Genomic DNA, 14,626 nt, shown 5'->3' with positions numbered 1-14,626 from the left:
AGAAAGATAGTGTTTTTCAGGTTGTTTAGAGGTGTAATAATTGGTGCACTTGTAGTTGTAATTTTATTTTATATCTATGTGGTGCTTATTTAAGCAATCAGCATTGTATGTTTGTCGAAAAAATATTGTATTGCAATGGCTCATTTTAGTTAAATGGACATTAGAGGTTGACGATGATGCTGAACAGAAGCTAGTCTATATCCAAATCAGAGTATGCATGTAAGTAACTTGGCCAAGTAGATATTATAAAACATAGTATATAATCCAAACCAGAATATGCAAATATCACGTATCAAAATGTTAACATAAAGTAGCATCAAAATAGAGTATGCACATAAGTAGCTACGGTTATTAGCTATATAAAACAAACCAAAGAAGGTTTATTTCCTTCTACACACACTGGTAAGACAAAATTAATTAAAAGTGGAGGTCTATTTTCTTCAAAATAACAAAACAAGGTCTTGTCCCCTTCACAATAAGTTTCAAGAAAGCATCATTTCTTCTTAGAGAGATTCAGTCCGGGAGTTGGACTAAATTTGAACATTATGGAGGTTGTGCCACTACTTACAACTGCCATGGTCTCAGCACTCACACTCTCCTAAATCTTAGGCATAATTATTGCCTGCTTTGAACGTCTAAAAGGCTGCTGAGCCTGAGGTTGAGCCAATCTTCCGTGATAGAATTGTAAACAATTATGAGTATTCTAGCATAAGATATACATGAACTCATTTTCAATTAGACTATCCTACCAAGACTGAGAGTCCAAGACAGAAAGATATTATTATCTAGTGTTAGGAATAAATAGTGAAACAAATTATCAAGCATACTTACACTTTCAGCATTTACATTCATTCTAATATCTGGTACAGCAACATTTGTTGGTGCCTCAGGCTGAATTACCTCATACATGAGCAAATTTATTAAGACAATTCAATCCTTTATAATGTATCTTGTATGTCAAATAGGTCCTTTAATGTTTATGATATAAGTCAAACGGATCCCTAATCAATTATATTATATGTCAATTTGGTCTCTATAACAGAGCAACTAATTGCTGTAAAAAATCTCAATCCTAAACATGTTATCACATATCTCAAGCTCCACAATATATCACATTTAGTATAAGAAGGTAAGTGTTAATCATGAATACATGAGTTATTAGTGCTGATTGAGAAACCTGAACCTCTTCTTGTGTTGCAAATGACTTTTTCTTGAATTTTCCCTTGACTTTTCCTTTAGCAATAGTCTCAGCCTTAGAAGCTCCCTTGTAGGTCTTAGCATTATGGCTAGGCTCTCCACATTTTTCACATGTGACTTTGAAGGTCTTTTTTGCCTTAGTACCCTCTGGTCTATCTTCCACTGGATCTAGTCTCCTTCTCTTTACTAGGCGATCTATTGGCCTCTTAATCTTGGGAGGGATTGAACTTATTTCTCCATAATTATCCTAATACTCTTCACTATTAAAAGGGCTAATGAAATGACCATATGTTGCTCTGAAAGCATCCATCTTCAGCCACTTGTGCACATATGTGTCTGCTCTATTTTCCCTTTTAGCAATAGCAGCCATGGCATGCATATATGGAATACCTATAAGTGATTATTAACTACAATTAGATATACAGTTTGTCACAATAACAACTAAAATGTATAAATTTAAGTGTTATACCTGTAAGTTACCACATGTTATATGTACATGTATGTGTTGTTATCCAAATGCACTCCCAGCTTCTTCATGTGCATTTGTACCTCCAATACATGTCTGGCATCATCGCCAGCACATTAAGTAGTCCAGTGCTTTGTGTCTTTCATAATTACTTCCATCATTTTTTGTTGTACAGGAGCAACTACACCAGTGTATGTACTTAGAGCCTTTTTGTATTGTGTCATCCTCCGTATAATGTAACATTTGAGCTCCTTTAGCATTGTTAGGATAGATTTTTTCCTATGGTGCATTATCTTGGCATTCCACGCCTCTGTCATGTTATTAGTGATGTTGTCTAGCTTATGCCAGTGGCTGAATTTTGACTTAGTCTAGCATCCTAGATCCAATTTTGCAAGGTAAGCCCGTGCGTCCTCGTTCATCCTCTTCAGGCTTTGCGTGTTCTCATTAAACTTTGCAAATGTTAAACCTTTGGCACAAGCTCAGACCACGTTCTTAAGCTGTGTATCCTTGTATTTATTTGTGAAATTTTTCCAAATGTGCCTAAGGCAGTTTCTGTGATGTGCGTTAGGCGTAACCTCCTTTAGTGCTAGCAAAAGACCCTACATCATACTTCAAACAGACCTGAAAATAACAAATATAAAAATACTAAATATAAAAAGTATCTACAGCTAAAAGACATTAACACTAAACCTACGGCAGCAGATAATAACATACATAACCATGATTAAAATAGCAAGAATAAAAAACATTAAGATAGTAAACATAACAAACATTAAAAGTTAAAACATTAAACCTATGTGATATTCGGGGATATCTTTTGTTGATCGCTGATGAAGTTCCAACCATCGTCAGTGCATTGCCCAAGATCATCCTGTAACAATCCCAAAAAGTATTTCCAACTAGCCTTTGTCTTACTATCAACTACTACATACGCAATCACATAAAAATGATTGTTCGCATTTTGTCCTACAGCTGACAATAACTGTCCCCATAAAAGTCGTTAAAAAAGCATCCATCTAAATCTATCAAAGGGCGACATCCAGCCTTGAACCCCTTTTGCAAGCATATAAGCAAATGTATAATTTATCAAATAACGAAGGAGATTGAAGTATGAAATCCACTGCCAACAGTGCAGATGAACTTGCATTGCTCTGTGTAAACATATAATTTGGATTATTAATTAAGAACCATAGGAAACACATAACAAAATGATTATTATATATATAACATAAAAATTTTATTATGAAGTGTTACTTTTTGAAATAACATAACAAAGTATATATCTTAGTATGACAAGAATTCACTTAATTATACTCCTAATTCATACAAATTAAACATTTGAGAATGCAATTTATTTCTTTCTTAAGAATCAAATGATTAAATTTCAACATGACAAACGTGCAGACAATTATTGAATTTGTGTAACTCAAACATTCTCAATGTTTTGTTCCCAATAACACGTAAATACTTTATTGAGATTTTTATTAGAAGATAAAGATTAAGGACTATAACAAAGAATGGTTCTAGTGAAATCTGATATTGATGGTTGTCTAAGAAGTAATCATGACATTGACTAGCAAAGAAAGTCAATGTTAAAGTAATTTAAGCCAATGTTCTCAAATCGTTGAAATCTCGGGAAGTGTTACTTTTTGAAATAACATAACAAAAAATACATGTGTATCTCATTCAGGTAGTCTCGCAGCTTTTCATATCGCGCCTTCTCGTTACCAACATACTTCTTCCTAGCCATCCGAGTCCTCTGTACAATATTTTGTCACTGAGTATGACATTGTAATCAACCTTCATGTGATCCCATACCTCTGTATGTGTCAAACGTGGCTGACTCAACAATCTCTTTTCTAGCTTTTCTACTATCCAATTTTGATCTGACATATTGCTGCCAAATTCTCTTCCACACGTGTGAGTGGGGTTGTAAGTCTTTATTGATACTCACCTGACTGTGTGTTCTTTGAACAGTATATAAGCCAGAGACAATCATGCTTCTCCGATTCACCATTTTCTCACCTTGATTTGCAATGTTTTAATTATCTGCTGCATTAGCTTGTCCTTCTACCTCACTGGCAGTAGCTCCATCATTGGCATTAGCTCCACAATCTTTATCCACTACCCCATCATTGTCTTTATCACCTTCACCTTCAGACTCATTTGTTGCCACCACCATATCAGCTTTGTCATCTCCACTCCTTAGCAGCTTTTAAATTTGCCTTTTCTTTAGCTGCTTTTCTTGCCTTTGCCTTGACTTTTTGCACTTCCTTTCCAGGCGAGAATTCTCCATGTATACAAGCAACCCTAACCCTTCTCTTATTGTAAAATATCCTCTTACCCTCTGCTATTGTGAAGTCCTTCAAAGCTTGCTTAAACTGTTCAAGTTACTCAAACTCCATGTTCAGCTGAAATTGGACCTCCCCAAATTCTGCACTTGAATTAAACCAATCAAACCCATTTCCTCCATCATCACTTGAGTCTTCTGGAATCAACAATTATTCAAACTCATACTCAAACTCAATGTCGATTCAGGTAACAACTCCACACCAAGTTCTTCATCAAGTGTAGCAGGTTTTCTGGACTTTGATGCAGTCTCATTGGCACTAGCAGGTGTAGCATTATTTTTGTTGTCACCAGAAGGTCCATTAACAACCTTTTCTATTCCAGCAGGCCCATAATCACTCTTATTGGACCTGGTAGGCCCACCATGACTCTTTTTCTGAACAGATGGTCCAGCTACCTCTTCTCTTCCAATGCCTATCCTTTTTGACTCATCGTTGCCCTTGCCAACTGGCCCATTAACAGGCTTACCAACTTTTGATTTCTTATGCAAGGTCTTCATTAGAGATTTCTTCTTCCCATTATTCTTCCCTTTCTTTACCACCTCCAACTGACTTTTCTTCCTCACTTGAATCCGAAAAATCATATCCGGAAGGTAAAGGCTAATACAGTGCATCTTCTATAGACTCATACCCATCATTACTATCAGAACTCTCAATATTTACATCATTGTCAACACCATCATCCTCAGCACTAACCTCTTGCATATCCACCTCCTCAACACTAACACCATCATCATCATTAATGAACTCCGTATCTTCCATGATTCGATGGTCAAAATAGATGTAGAATTCGTTAGTATCCTCATTTAGCATCTTGTTCTTTTGCAAAGCTCTGATCTTTTTGTCTCCGTGAATGGGTGAAGACCGGATTCCAGGTCAGTAGAAGTAGGATCATACCAATATATTGCTTTGTACTCATGGTAACCCAAGTCTAAAAAAAGTTTCTTCAAGTCAAAGAAACATATCAAGTCAATGTCCATTGGGAGAAACTTTTTGACTTCTCCATTGATGTACACAAGTATCCTCTTGTTGTCTCTAACAAAACTTTCACCAAATACCACGTCTTTGCTCTTCTAAATATCAAAAAATAAAAATCTATCATAATTTAAACAAGAAACAAACACATTACAACAACATTAAAATAGAATCCAATTTTTAACACCGACATTGTTAACATTATTATGAAACAGCATAACCTAAATCAATTTACAACTCTGACTTAACCTATAACAACACACTATCTATGATCTACCCTACACAAGATATGCATATTCGTCATACTTCAATCTTCACCTTCAATTTAATTCAGAAAAAAATTAGTAAATTTACCTCCAACAATAGCAATATGCACGACACACCACTGCCACCAACTAGTCGCCGTCAAACCACTGTTACAGACTTCAATCAACGTTAATGGAGTTGAGGAAGATGAAGGGTTACCTTGTAAAATTTGGATGAGGGTGTGGGGTTTCAGGTAATTTTACATAGAGAAAGGAAAAGGGTGTGCGTTTTTATAGTAGGTCCGCATTCAAAATACTGTCGTTTTATAACACTTCCAGGAGAAAGATTGGGGACTAATCTGTCCTACTCAAAACGACGTCGTTTAGAGAAGCACTTAAACGACATCGTTTTGGCCACGTGTGCAGGGACCAATGTGTCCTGGAAACGACACGTAGCATTAAACCTGACACGTCACACTGATCACCTCCACATAAGAGAGAAAGTATTCGGTTAACCGGCTAAATCTAAACTAAAAATATATATAACATATATCTAATAATTTTAAAGACCAAAGACTTAGTTAATTTTTTTGAAAGACAAATATATAAGACCACCAAATCTTTAAAGACCTATTTAAAATATTACTCATTTATTTATTTTTCAAGTTACAAAGCAAACATAAGTAACTGTTGTATGTTACGATCAAGACATGGCTTATCAAATTGGTCAGCCACAAGTGGCAGCTGCTCAGGGAGAAGGGCCAGGGTGCAAAACTGGCAAATACTGTACGGCTTTTTCTTCATCTTCTTCTTCCCCTGCACTGCACAAGATGCAGATCAAATTTTTCATTTTTATAGGACCGTCCTGTTTGTACTAATCTGTTTGTTTGTTTTTTCAGTTCACCTCTGTAAACGCTAGGATAACATAAATAATTCATCTCATGCCAGAATTTAACATTTTCCATGTCTATGTATGGGGTTTTGTGGGCCTTTCCTTTTTGTTTGGACCTAATCATTCTGTATTGGACCCAATAAATTTTCTCGACATTAACAGCGTCATATGTAACATTAGAAATTTTCAGGGGAATATTAGAGCAAATCAATTCTCTTGCTATATGTTTGTCTTAGTAATTTTTTAAAATTTTATTTGAAAAAATTAACTGACCCATTTTTAACGACATGTGAAAATATAAACGGCTAAAGAAGATTGATTCATTCTAATTAAGGATCAATATATATAACATATAGACAATATGTTTTTCTTTAGATAACAAGTGTGAAAGATAGTAGTTTTATTTATGATAATAGCTTTATTGAGGACAATTTGAAAGATATATTGTTATATATTAAGAACAGTTGCCCCAAGATAAACTAATGTATCGTATGCTATAATAATCTGATTGTATAAATTCAATTTAATTTTATATCAATTTTATGGATTTTATAAATATGTGTACTCTGTTCCAACGAGAAAATTGAATCGTAAGGCAAGAAACTAGCCCCTTCTACCGTATATATTTAAGGCAATTTACATAAATAAATTTTTTGCTTTTCAAAATTTATGCAATTGCATTCTTTTAAACATAAAGACACAAATACATTGTTTTATATATCTATAAAAATTTCTACCAGCAATAACGGTTGATGGGAAACACATAATCCGCTATAACCAGCTGCGGATTACATGTAAATAGGAGAACACAAAAATCGCTAAAAGTTGTCACGATTTCTGTTTATTGATGCTTGGCCATAAACTGCTACTGACAATAGCGGTTTATGTGTATTGAGACACGTGCGTAAACTGTTGCGCTAGAGGCAGCAATTTACGTGGAGAGTGAATGCCTATATAAACCGTGGAAGGCAGCCGCGGATTACTCGTTTGGAATCATTTTGAGGTTATTTAGAGAGAGAAAATTTTAGAGAGAGGTCAGAGCAACTTGAGAGTGGGTCCGAGGTATCCGAGTGTCGACCTCTAGCTGGATATCATGGCAAACGAACAGAACTTGTACCGATTGAACGGTGTTGCCCATATTGCCAGTGCCATTGGTGACAAGGTCAGTTATATTTTATTTTTTTTAGCGTTAACATTTGTTAATTACAAAAATGATACTAAGGTAGAGGAACTAGAATTTATAGTTTAATCCTTATAGTTTGAAATTAGGCTTTGCATGTTAGGATGTAAAATGTAGTAGAGTTATACATACGAATCGGTTTTTTTTTTTTTTTTGTGACTGAAATAAATTAAACAAAGAAAAACAAAACAAACAAAACAAGGAACTGCCTAAATAGAGGGACAGTCTCGTTCAAGACTACTCTTAAACTCCTCCCAAGGTGAAAGAAGCTCCACATGCGAAAGTTGTAACTTCATCGCCATCTTTGCCATAGTATCTGCCACCGTGTTTGCATCTCTCATAATCAAACGAAAGTCAACCCGCCAATTTCAATGCATGATATATCTTATTTTGAGCACCAGTGGATCAATAAACCCAAAACCATCTTGAGTAACAAGATTAAATGCTTCCACACAATCCGTCTCACAAATAACATCTCGTTGACCCACATCCCAAGCTAAGAGATATCCTCTCCAAATAGCAAATAATTCTCCTTGAAGAATATTATTACTCTCAATCATTCCCAAACACCCCCTCTGCCAGCTCCCATTACAATCTCTAATAACACAAGTAAAACCAACACTATCACCCGAACCAAAATAACTAGCATCACAATTAATCTTAAAAGTACCAATAGATAGGAGATTCCAAAAAATACATACGAATCGGTTTAGGTAGTGATTTTTGTTTCCTTAATTTCCAAATATGATTAATTAACTGAATTTATTTTCCTTTTATCAATCTTATTCCTTGTGTTATTGGTTTTTTTTTTTTTTTTTAAATTCTTATTGTTTATGCTCATATGAGTCCCTTTTTTATTATTTATCTTTTTTTATTTTTTATAATTATTTTTTTTAATCTTTTTGTTTTATCAAAATTTTATAATTGTGTTTGTTATTTATTTTATTTATTATTATTATATTTTTATTATATGAAGTATTATATTCACTATTATTATATTTTTATAATTGTGGTTGTTATTTATTATATTTACTATTATATTATATTTATTATTATATTAATTTTTATAATATAAAATTTTAATTTGATTTGACGATTGATTAATAGATTAATAGTTTAATTGTTTTATTGTTTTTTTGTTGGTTGATGGTTTAAGCAATTTGTTATTATTAGATAAGAGGATTTGTTGTGGATAATAGAATTTAATTGTTTTGTGTATATCTTTTATGTTGTGTGAAGTCAACTAGGTGTATTTATAGTGTGAGACGGCAATAAAATATGTCCATGTATGAAAGGATCATCTCGTATTCAGAGAGGGATAGATTGTACCACTTGGCCAGGTTAAACAGCCACTGGTTCTGGTTGGACGAGCCATTGGTCAGTGCATTCGTTAAGAGGTGGCGTCATGAGACGCACACCTTTCATATGCCTTTCGGAGAGTGCACAGTGACATTGCAAGATGTGGCGTTTCAGCTTGGGTTGCCTGTCGATGGGAAGGTCGTGAGTGGTTACCTTGGTGAGTTTGAGAAATTCATGGAGGGTGGCCGGTAGCTTGTGAGAAATAACACTCTTCCTCCACTTTTGGTCTTTGAGGGGTTTATATAGGCAGCCACACTCACACATACTTAACGTAAACCGCTGCTACCTCCAGTAGTTTACGCACGTGTCCCAATACACATAAACTGCTACTGTCAGCCTAATACACATAAACTGCTACTATCAGTAGCAATTTATGCACAACCCATTTTGAACAGAAACCGTGGCAGCCTCTAGAAATTTTTGTATTTCTCCATTTACATGTAATTCGCGGCTAGTTATAACGAATTATGTGTTTCCCGTAAATCGCTACTGCCAGTAACGATTTTTATAGATATATGAAACAATATATTTACGTTTTCTTGTTTGAAAGAATGTAGTTACATAAATTTAAAGGACAACAAATTTATTTATGTAAATTGCCATATATTCACTGTCTAATTTATTATTCTCCCGGAACTGAACCTAATTAGAATTTTCAATGTTTTTGGTCCAATTGTGAAAAACTTAATGGCAAAGCACTTTTGCTGTTTTGCAGTTTGGTCTATATTTCTAAAAGTGACACACTTTCCATGCTACTTAACCTTGAAACTTTTAATACATATATATAATAGTAAGATCCAAATTAATGATCTATTATTATTATTATTATTATTATTATTATTATTATTATTATTATTATTATTATTCGTGGAAGAGATAGAGACTGCAGAATTCTTATCACAATTTTTATCAAGAAATATTAGTAATTACTATTTTTTACATTTATCTTATAGAAAATAAATATTGTCAGTCTTGTTTTAATAATATTAATTATTTTTTATAAATTAATGCAAAATATATAATAAAAAAATATCACAAATGGAATAACATTATTATGTCAAAAAAGTATAAGTAAATAATGAGAATATTAAATAATATGAATAATAGATATGACAGATGTTCAATTTAATAAATATACAGATGATTATGTTTATTATTTTTAATTAGATTGTTATTTCTTTTGATTCAATTTATTCATACATAGTTAACAATAGCTAGATGTTCAATTCACCAGATGTACAGATGATTATTCTAATGTTAATGTTTAAAAAGTAATTTGAAGATGGAATATTTTTTTACTTTATTAGATTAATTCTAGAGTCTATTATTTACATTATTTACAAAAATTATTATCTACCTAACAAAATTCTATTATCTTATATTCGAATCAACACCAATTAAACGTTTTAACCAAAAAATGTTAACCCTCAATTTTCTCCATTTTATTTACAATGAGGGATCTTATAACTTTTTAAGATATAGATAAATCATGAACATGTTTATCATCTGACAGAAAGAAAAAAAAAAGAGATATATATCCACATTGATTGAACCTAACAAAGGAAAGCAAGGCTTTGATTTTGGAATAGAGCATGTATTGATGGATGGCCCAATACTCTTCTTGTGTCAGGATTAGAACTCATCAATTGCACATGCACCATGTGGTCCTCCTGTTACTATAATTAATAATTTTATAATTTATTTATTATTAATAATATTATTTATATTTTATTTTATTTTATTTTATTTTATATTTTTTTGGAAATGATATAAAAATTATATCTAATGTTCCTACTCAGTGAGGTTGAAAGCAAGAAGCTAGCAAACATTGAATATGTAACAAAGCAACAATATAAAACAAAAACAAAGTAAACTAATGCTTTGAGATGAAAAGAACCTAAGAAATCAGTTATGAATCCATTATCCATGTTAGCATAATTTGCCAAACAAGTACATTTCAAGCAATTTCTTATTTAAAGTGACATCCTCACAGCCATGAGCTCATGTTTAAGTAAATTGCTCAATTAACTGCTACAATTATTGAATTACGTATGAAACAATACAAGTAACTTTGAAGAAGGGGGTATGTTAGTTACATAGATTTATTATTCATTGTACAAAATATTTAGAAGAGTGAATTTAATCTCTTGTTTTTTTTCTCCCTCAATCAAAGGTCCAGTTTTGACACATGTATATGTAGTCATTACTAAGCATTTTTAAGACTGCAATAGAAGAAAACAATTTTAAAATAAGGTAGTAGACTTCTAATTTAATATTAGGTAAAAAGATATGTTAATTATTTACTAAAATATGATTTTGTACATAAAAGCTAATCCAACAATTTAAAAAAGAAAATATTGGAAACAAATTTGTTATTATAAAATGAAAAGAGATCTTTGCGCTACTCTTTGTACACAATTTTTTTTTATATGCTTTTCTTTTATTGTATAAAAGACAAATTTTTATTTTTTATTTTTATTATTAAAAATAAAAAATATACAAAAGAGAAGTATATAATACTATTTTTTTTTAAAAAAAATTATGAGCTATTTTATCTTATATATGAAATCGAATATTGAGACTAAAATGTTATCTACCCAAGATAACTAAGACTATATAGTTAAATTATAGGAAAAATCTTTTTTATTTTGTGTTTAGTAATTAGGCCATAGCTAATAACACAGCCAACTACTAACAAACTCACAGTTGCAACAAACAAATTCTTGAAGAACATTTGTTAGATGCTTCACCATATAAATTCACAGGATTATGACTCTCCAACAAATAACAAGTTACACTCCATCATATCAAATCCCTCTCTCACAACCTCCGTCCACGCACTAAGTTGGAACTGTACTGGAAAAGAAAGAAATATCACTAACCACCTACTTTTGTTTTTCCATCCATCTATTCAATCCTGTTTATTTCAACTTTTTTCAATTTAGTCCAGCATCACATGGAGGGAAGAAACTTGCATCACTAAAGAAATAAAGAAAAGACAGTGACACCTTAGTGAGACTAAACATTCAAACGGAAAGCAACTAATCAAATTTGATCTCCTACAATTCAACCACAATCAAAGGCTTTTTTTCCCTTGTAGTGATTTATTAATACTCATTAATAAATCCCATTGTCAATTTGGTCAAAAAACTTTTCACTTGTATCAAAAACTGAGAAATACACCACAAAACAAACACCTTTGAGTTTTACTACTTACTAAATATGTTAAACTTGAAAACATCAAAAAGATTTACCAACTTCAATAACTTCAAATCTAGAATCATCAAATTTGCACTAACACTCTTAACAAATTGTGCTTTTCTAACTGAGAAATAAATTATTGCATCTACCTTCACAAATCAAATTTCACTAACATAGTAATAAACAAATCAAATACAGAAATACTACCATAAACTACATCATATGCCATATATTTCATTGCTGTTGATAAAAATCAACATCATATATTTGCAAGTAACTTTACAAAAATCAGTCACCATTTCCATCATTTACCAAATATGACAAAATATCAAAGTAACTTCCCAAATTATTACATATCTCTCTACCTTCCCCCTAATAGACTATGACTACTAACTCCATTTAATTTCCAAACAATACCATATCTGGTTCGACTTCGCCTCGCCAGCCACCTTCACATACCCACCAAAACTCAACAATTAGAAAAATATATATATATGGTAAAAAAAAAAAAAAGAAAAGGAAATACACTCCTTAGTGTAAAATGTTTAAATATATATAATTTTTTATCTATGTATATGATGTAAATTAGCAGGGTCTGAACTCTGAAGTCCATCCAGTAATTTGATTTGATTGGATTGTATTCGATTTAAACCGGATCAACCCATTAAAATTCTATTTTAAGAATCGATTGTGACACATCAGCATGCCACATTAGCATAATCTCCAATCCAGGCGAACCTCATCGGCGGCAAGGCCCTGAACGTGGTGGCTGGGTTTCCGGAAAGTGACTATGTGGCTGCTGACCATGAACGCCGTCACGCGCTCCGAAACCCTAACATCCTCCATCTTCATCTCATGGAGTCTGGCTACATACTCCGGCACGTGCACCAGGTCCCACACAACCCCCATCCCACCAGGCTTCAATACCCTCACCATCTCTGCCACCGCTCTCATCCTCTCCGCCGCAGCCTCCGCCGTCTTCACACCGTGCTCCTTCCCGACCGTGTGCACAAACGCGCCAGACACCACCACGTCGAAGCAATTGTCCGGGAACGGCAGCCGCCGTGCGTCACCCTCCCGGCACGTGACGTACTCGGCGACGCCTTCCGCCACGGCGGCCCGTAGGGTGGCGAGTGTGGTCCGCCGATGGCGATCAATTCCGACTACGCGTCCGGAGCTGCCTTCTTTTTTGAGGCGGGAGGCGACGGCGTTGAGAAGGATACCGCGGCCGCAGCAGCCGAGGTCGAGTGCGAGGCGGACGGAGGACCAGTCAGATACGGCGGCGACGATGCGATGAGCCATCCGGTGGTGTAGTGGTAGGGCGGAATAAAAAAAGTTTGCAGCGGCGAAGAAGAGGCAGAGAGCGAGGAGTGCAGTGGCGGAGCCAGTTAGACCTGCGGCAAAGCGAGCCGAGCCACGTGGAACTGCGGCGGCGGAGAGAAGACGCTCGAATGAGACGCAGATTCGGTCGAAGTAGATGAGATACAGCACCGACATCACTGAGAAGAGGATCGCTTGGCATAATAATATGATTAAGGTTTGCCACTGCTCCATGCCGTAGATCGCGTAGATCTGCGCCCAATCTTTACCATTTCCTGTTGATTTTCCCATTCTTTTCGTCCTTGAGTTTTTTTTCTCTTTTTTTTTTTTTTTGAGCTCTTTCTGTTTTCACTTTTCAGCAAGCGGCTGAGTAGTGGAGTTTCTGCAATTCAAGAAGTACTGTGTGAGTATGTTTTGAAGAGGGAGTGAAAAGCAATTTAGCTTGGTGAGAAATTTTCTAGGAGAAAGAAAGAAGATAACAGTAAAATGCATTACTTACATTACACGAGAATTGCGAAAGGCTTTAGAGGAAGAAGAAGAAGAAGTGGAATCAGATCCAATTTTGTTGAAGTCATCATGTTCATGTTAGTGATTCTGATACACAGCTGTGGAACAATGATAGAGTTGACGAAGGCAATATCTCATGATTCTGCGTTTAACGCGCTTTGGTTCGTCGTTTAGCGTTTCCACAGTGTCAAAAAAGCGCGCAAATTTTGGGTAGTGCGGGGTGGGAGAGAACAAAACGGCAGCCTTGTTCTGCGTTTTGGTGACTTGCAGCGACAAGAGGCTTGCACGGATACCGAGGGAGAAAAACACAAATGAAAAGAAAATGCGACAAGAATGAGAAAAGAATTGGGGGGCCTTGTGTTGGTTGGATCATGGATGTATGGGTCAAGAAGGGTTTTATATAGTGTTGTACGGTGGTGGTAGTAGAGGTGGGAGAGAGAAAGAATGTAAAGAAGGGTACCTTCCGTTGATTTTTTGAGCCTTTCAATTGAATACTTCACTGGGTTCACCGGCTTCGGAAGTTGCCGGTGATTTTCTGATTTTGGTTTTTGGATATGATGCAGGAAAAGAGGTTTGGTCCCTGTTAATAAAAAGACTTTGGGAGAAAAAAAGAAGAAGAGAATTTTCAGATCATAATTGAGTTTTTTACATATACTTTCTAGATTTAAGAGAAGAAAAATAAAAGAAAGAATATAAAGAAGTTCAAAATAATTGAGACTTGATATTTGATCTGATTAGTAATTGTAAACCTAACAAGTAATTGATTCTAGAGTTTGACGTCTAAAATAAATTTTATTTATTACTTTTAAAATATTTAACATTTTTATCGATAGTCTTGTTTAAATGTTATGAGAATGTATTACTCCTATTTCTTAATTATGAAATATATTATAAAAAAAGTTAAAAATTATTAGAATTTATTATTCTTTTATTATT

General features: G+C 34.1%; 1 protein-coding gene across 1 annotated transcript; it reads right to left on the bottom strand.

Moving 5' to 3' along the window:
• Positions 1 to 12,064: 12,064 nt before the first annotated feature.
• On the bottom strand, positions 12,065 to 14,246 carry LOC112770829 (uncharacterized). The gene is made up of 2 exons (XM_025815242.3): positions 13,683 to 14,246; positions 12,065 to 13,565 (listed from the first exon to the last, which is right to left on the bottom strand). Exon 2 carries the CDS (start codon positions 13,472 to 13,474, stop codon positions 12,575 to 12,577), a length of 900 nt encoding a protein of 299 aa, XP_025671027.1. The 5' UTR covers positions 13,475 to 13,565; positions 13,683 to 14,246; the 3' UTR covers positions 12,065 to 12,574.
• Between the last annotated feature and the right edge of the window lie 380 nt (positions 14,247 to 14,626).

Source organism: Arachis hypogaea, chromosome 18, assembly GCF_003086295.3.
Source record: "Arachis hypogaea cultivar Tifrunner chromosome 18, arahy.Tifrunner.gnm2.J5K5, whole genome shotgun sequence".
Classification (NCBI taxonomy): Eukaryota; Viridiplantae; Streptophyta; class Magnoliopsida; order Fabales; family Fabaceae; genus Arachis; species Arachis hypogaea.
This window is presented reverse-complemented; position numbering and strand designations above follow the sequence as displayed.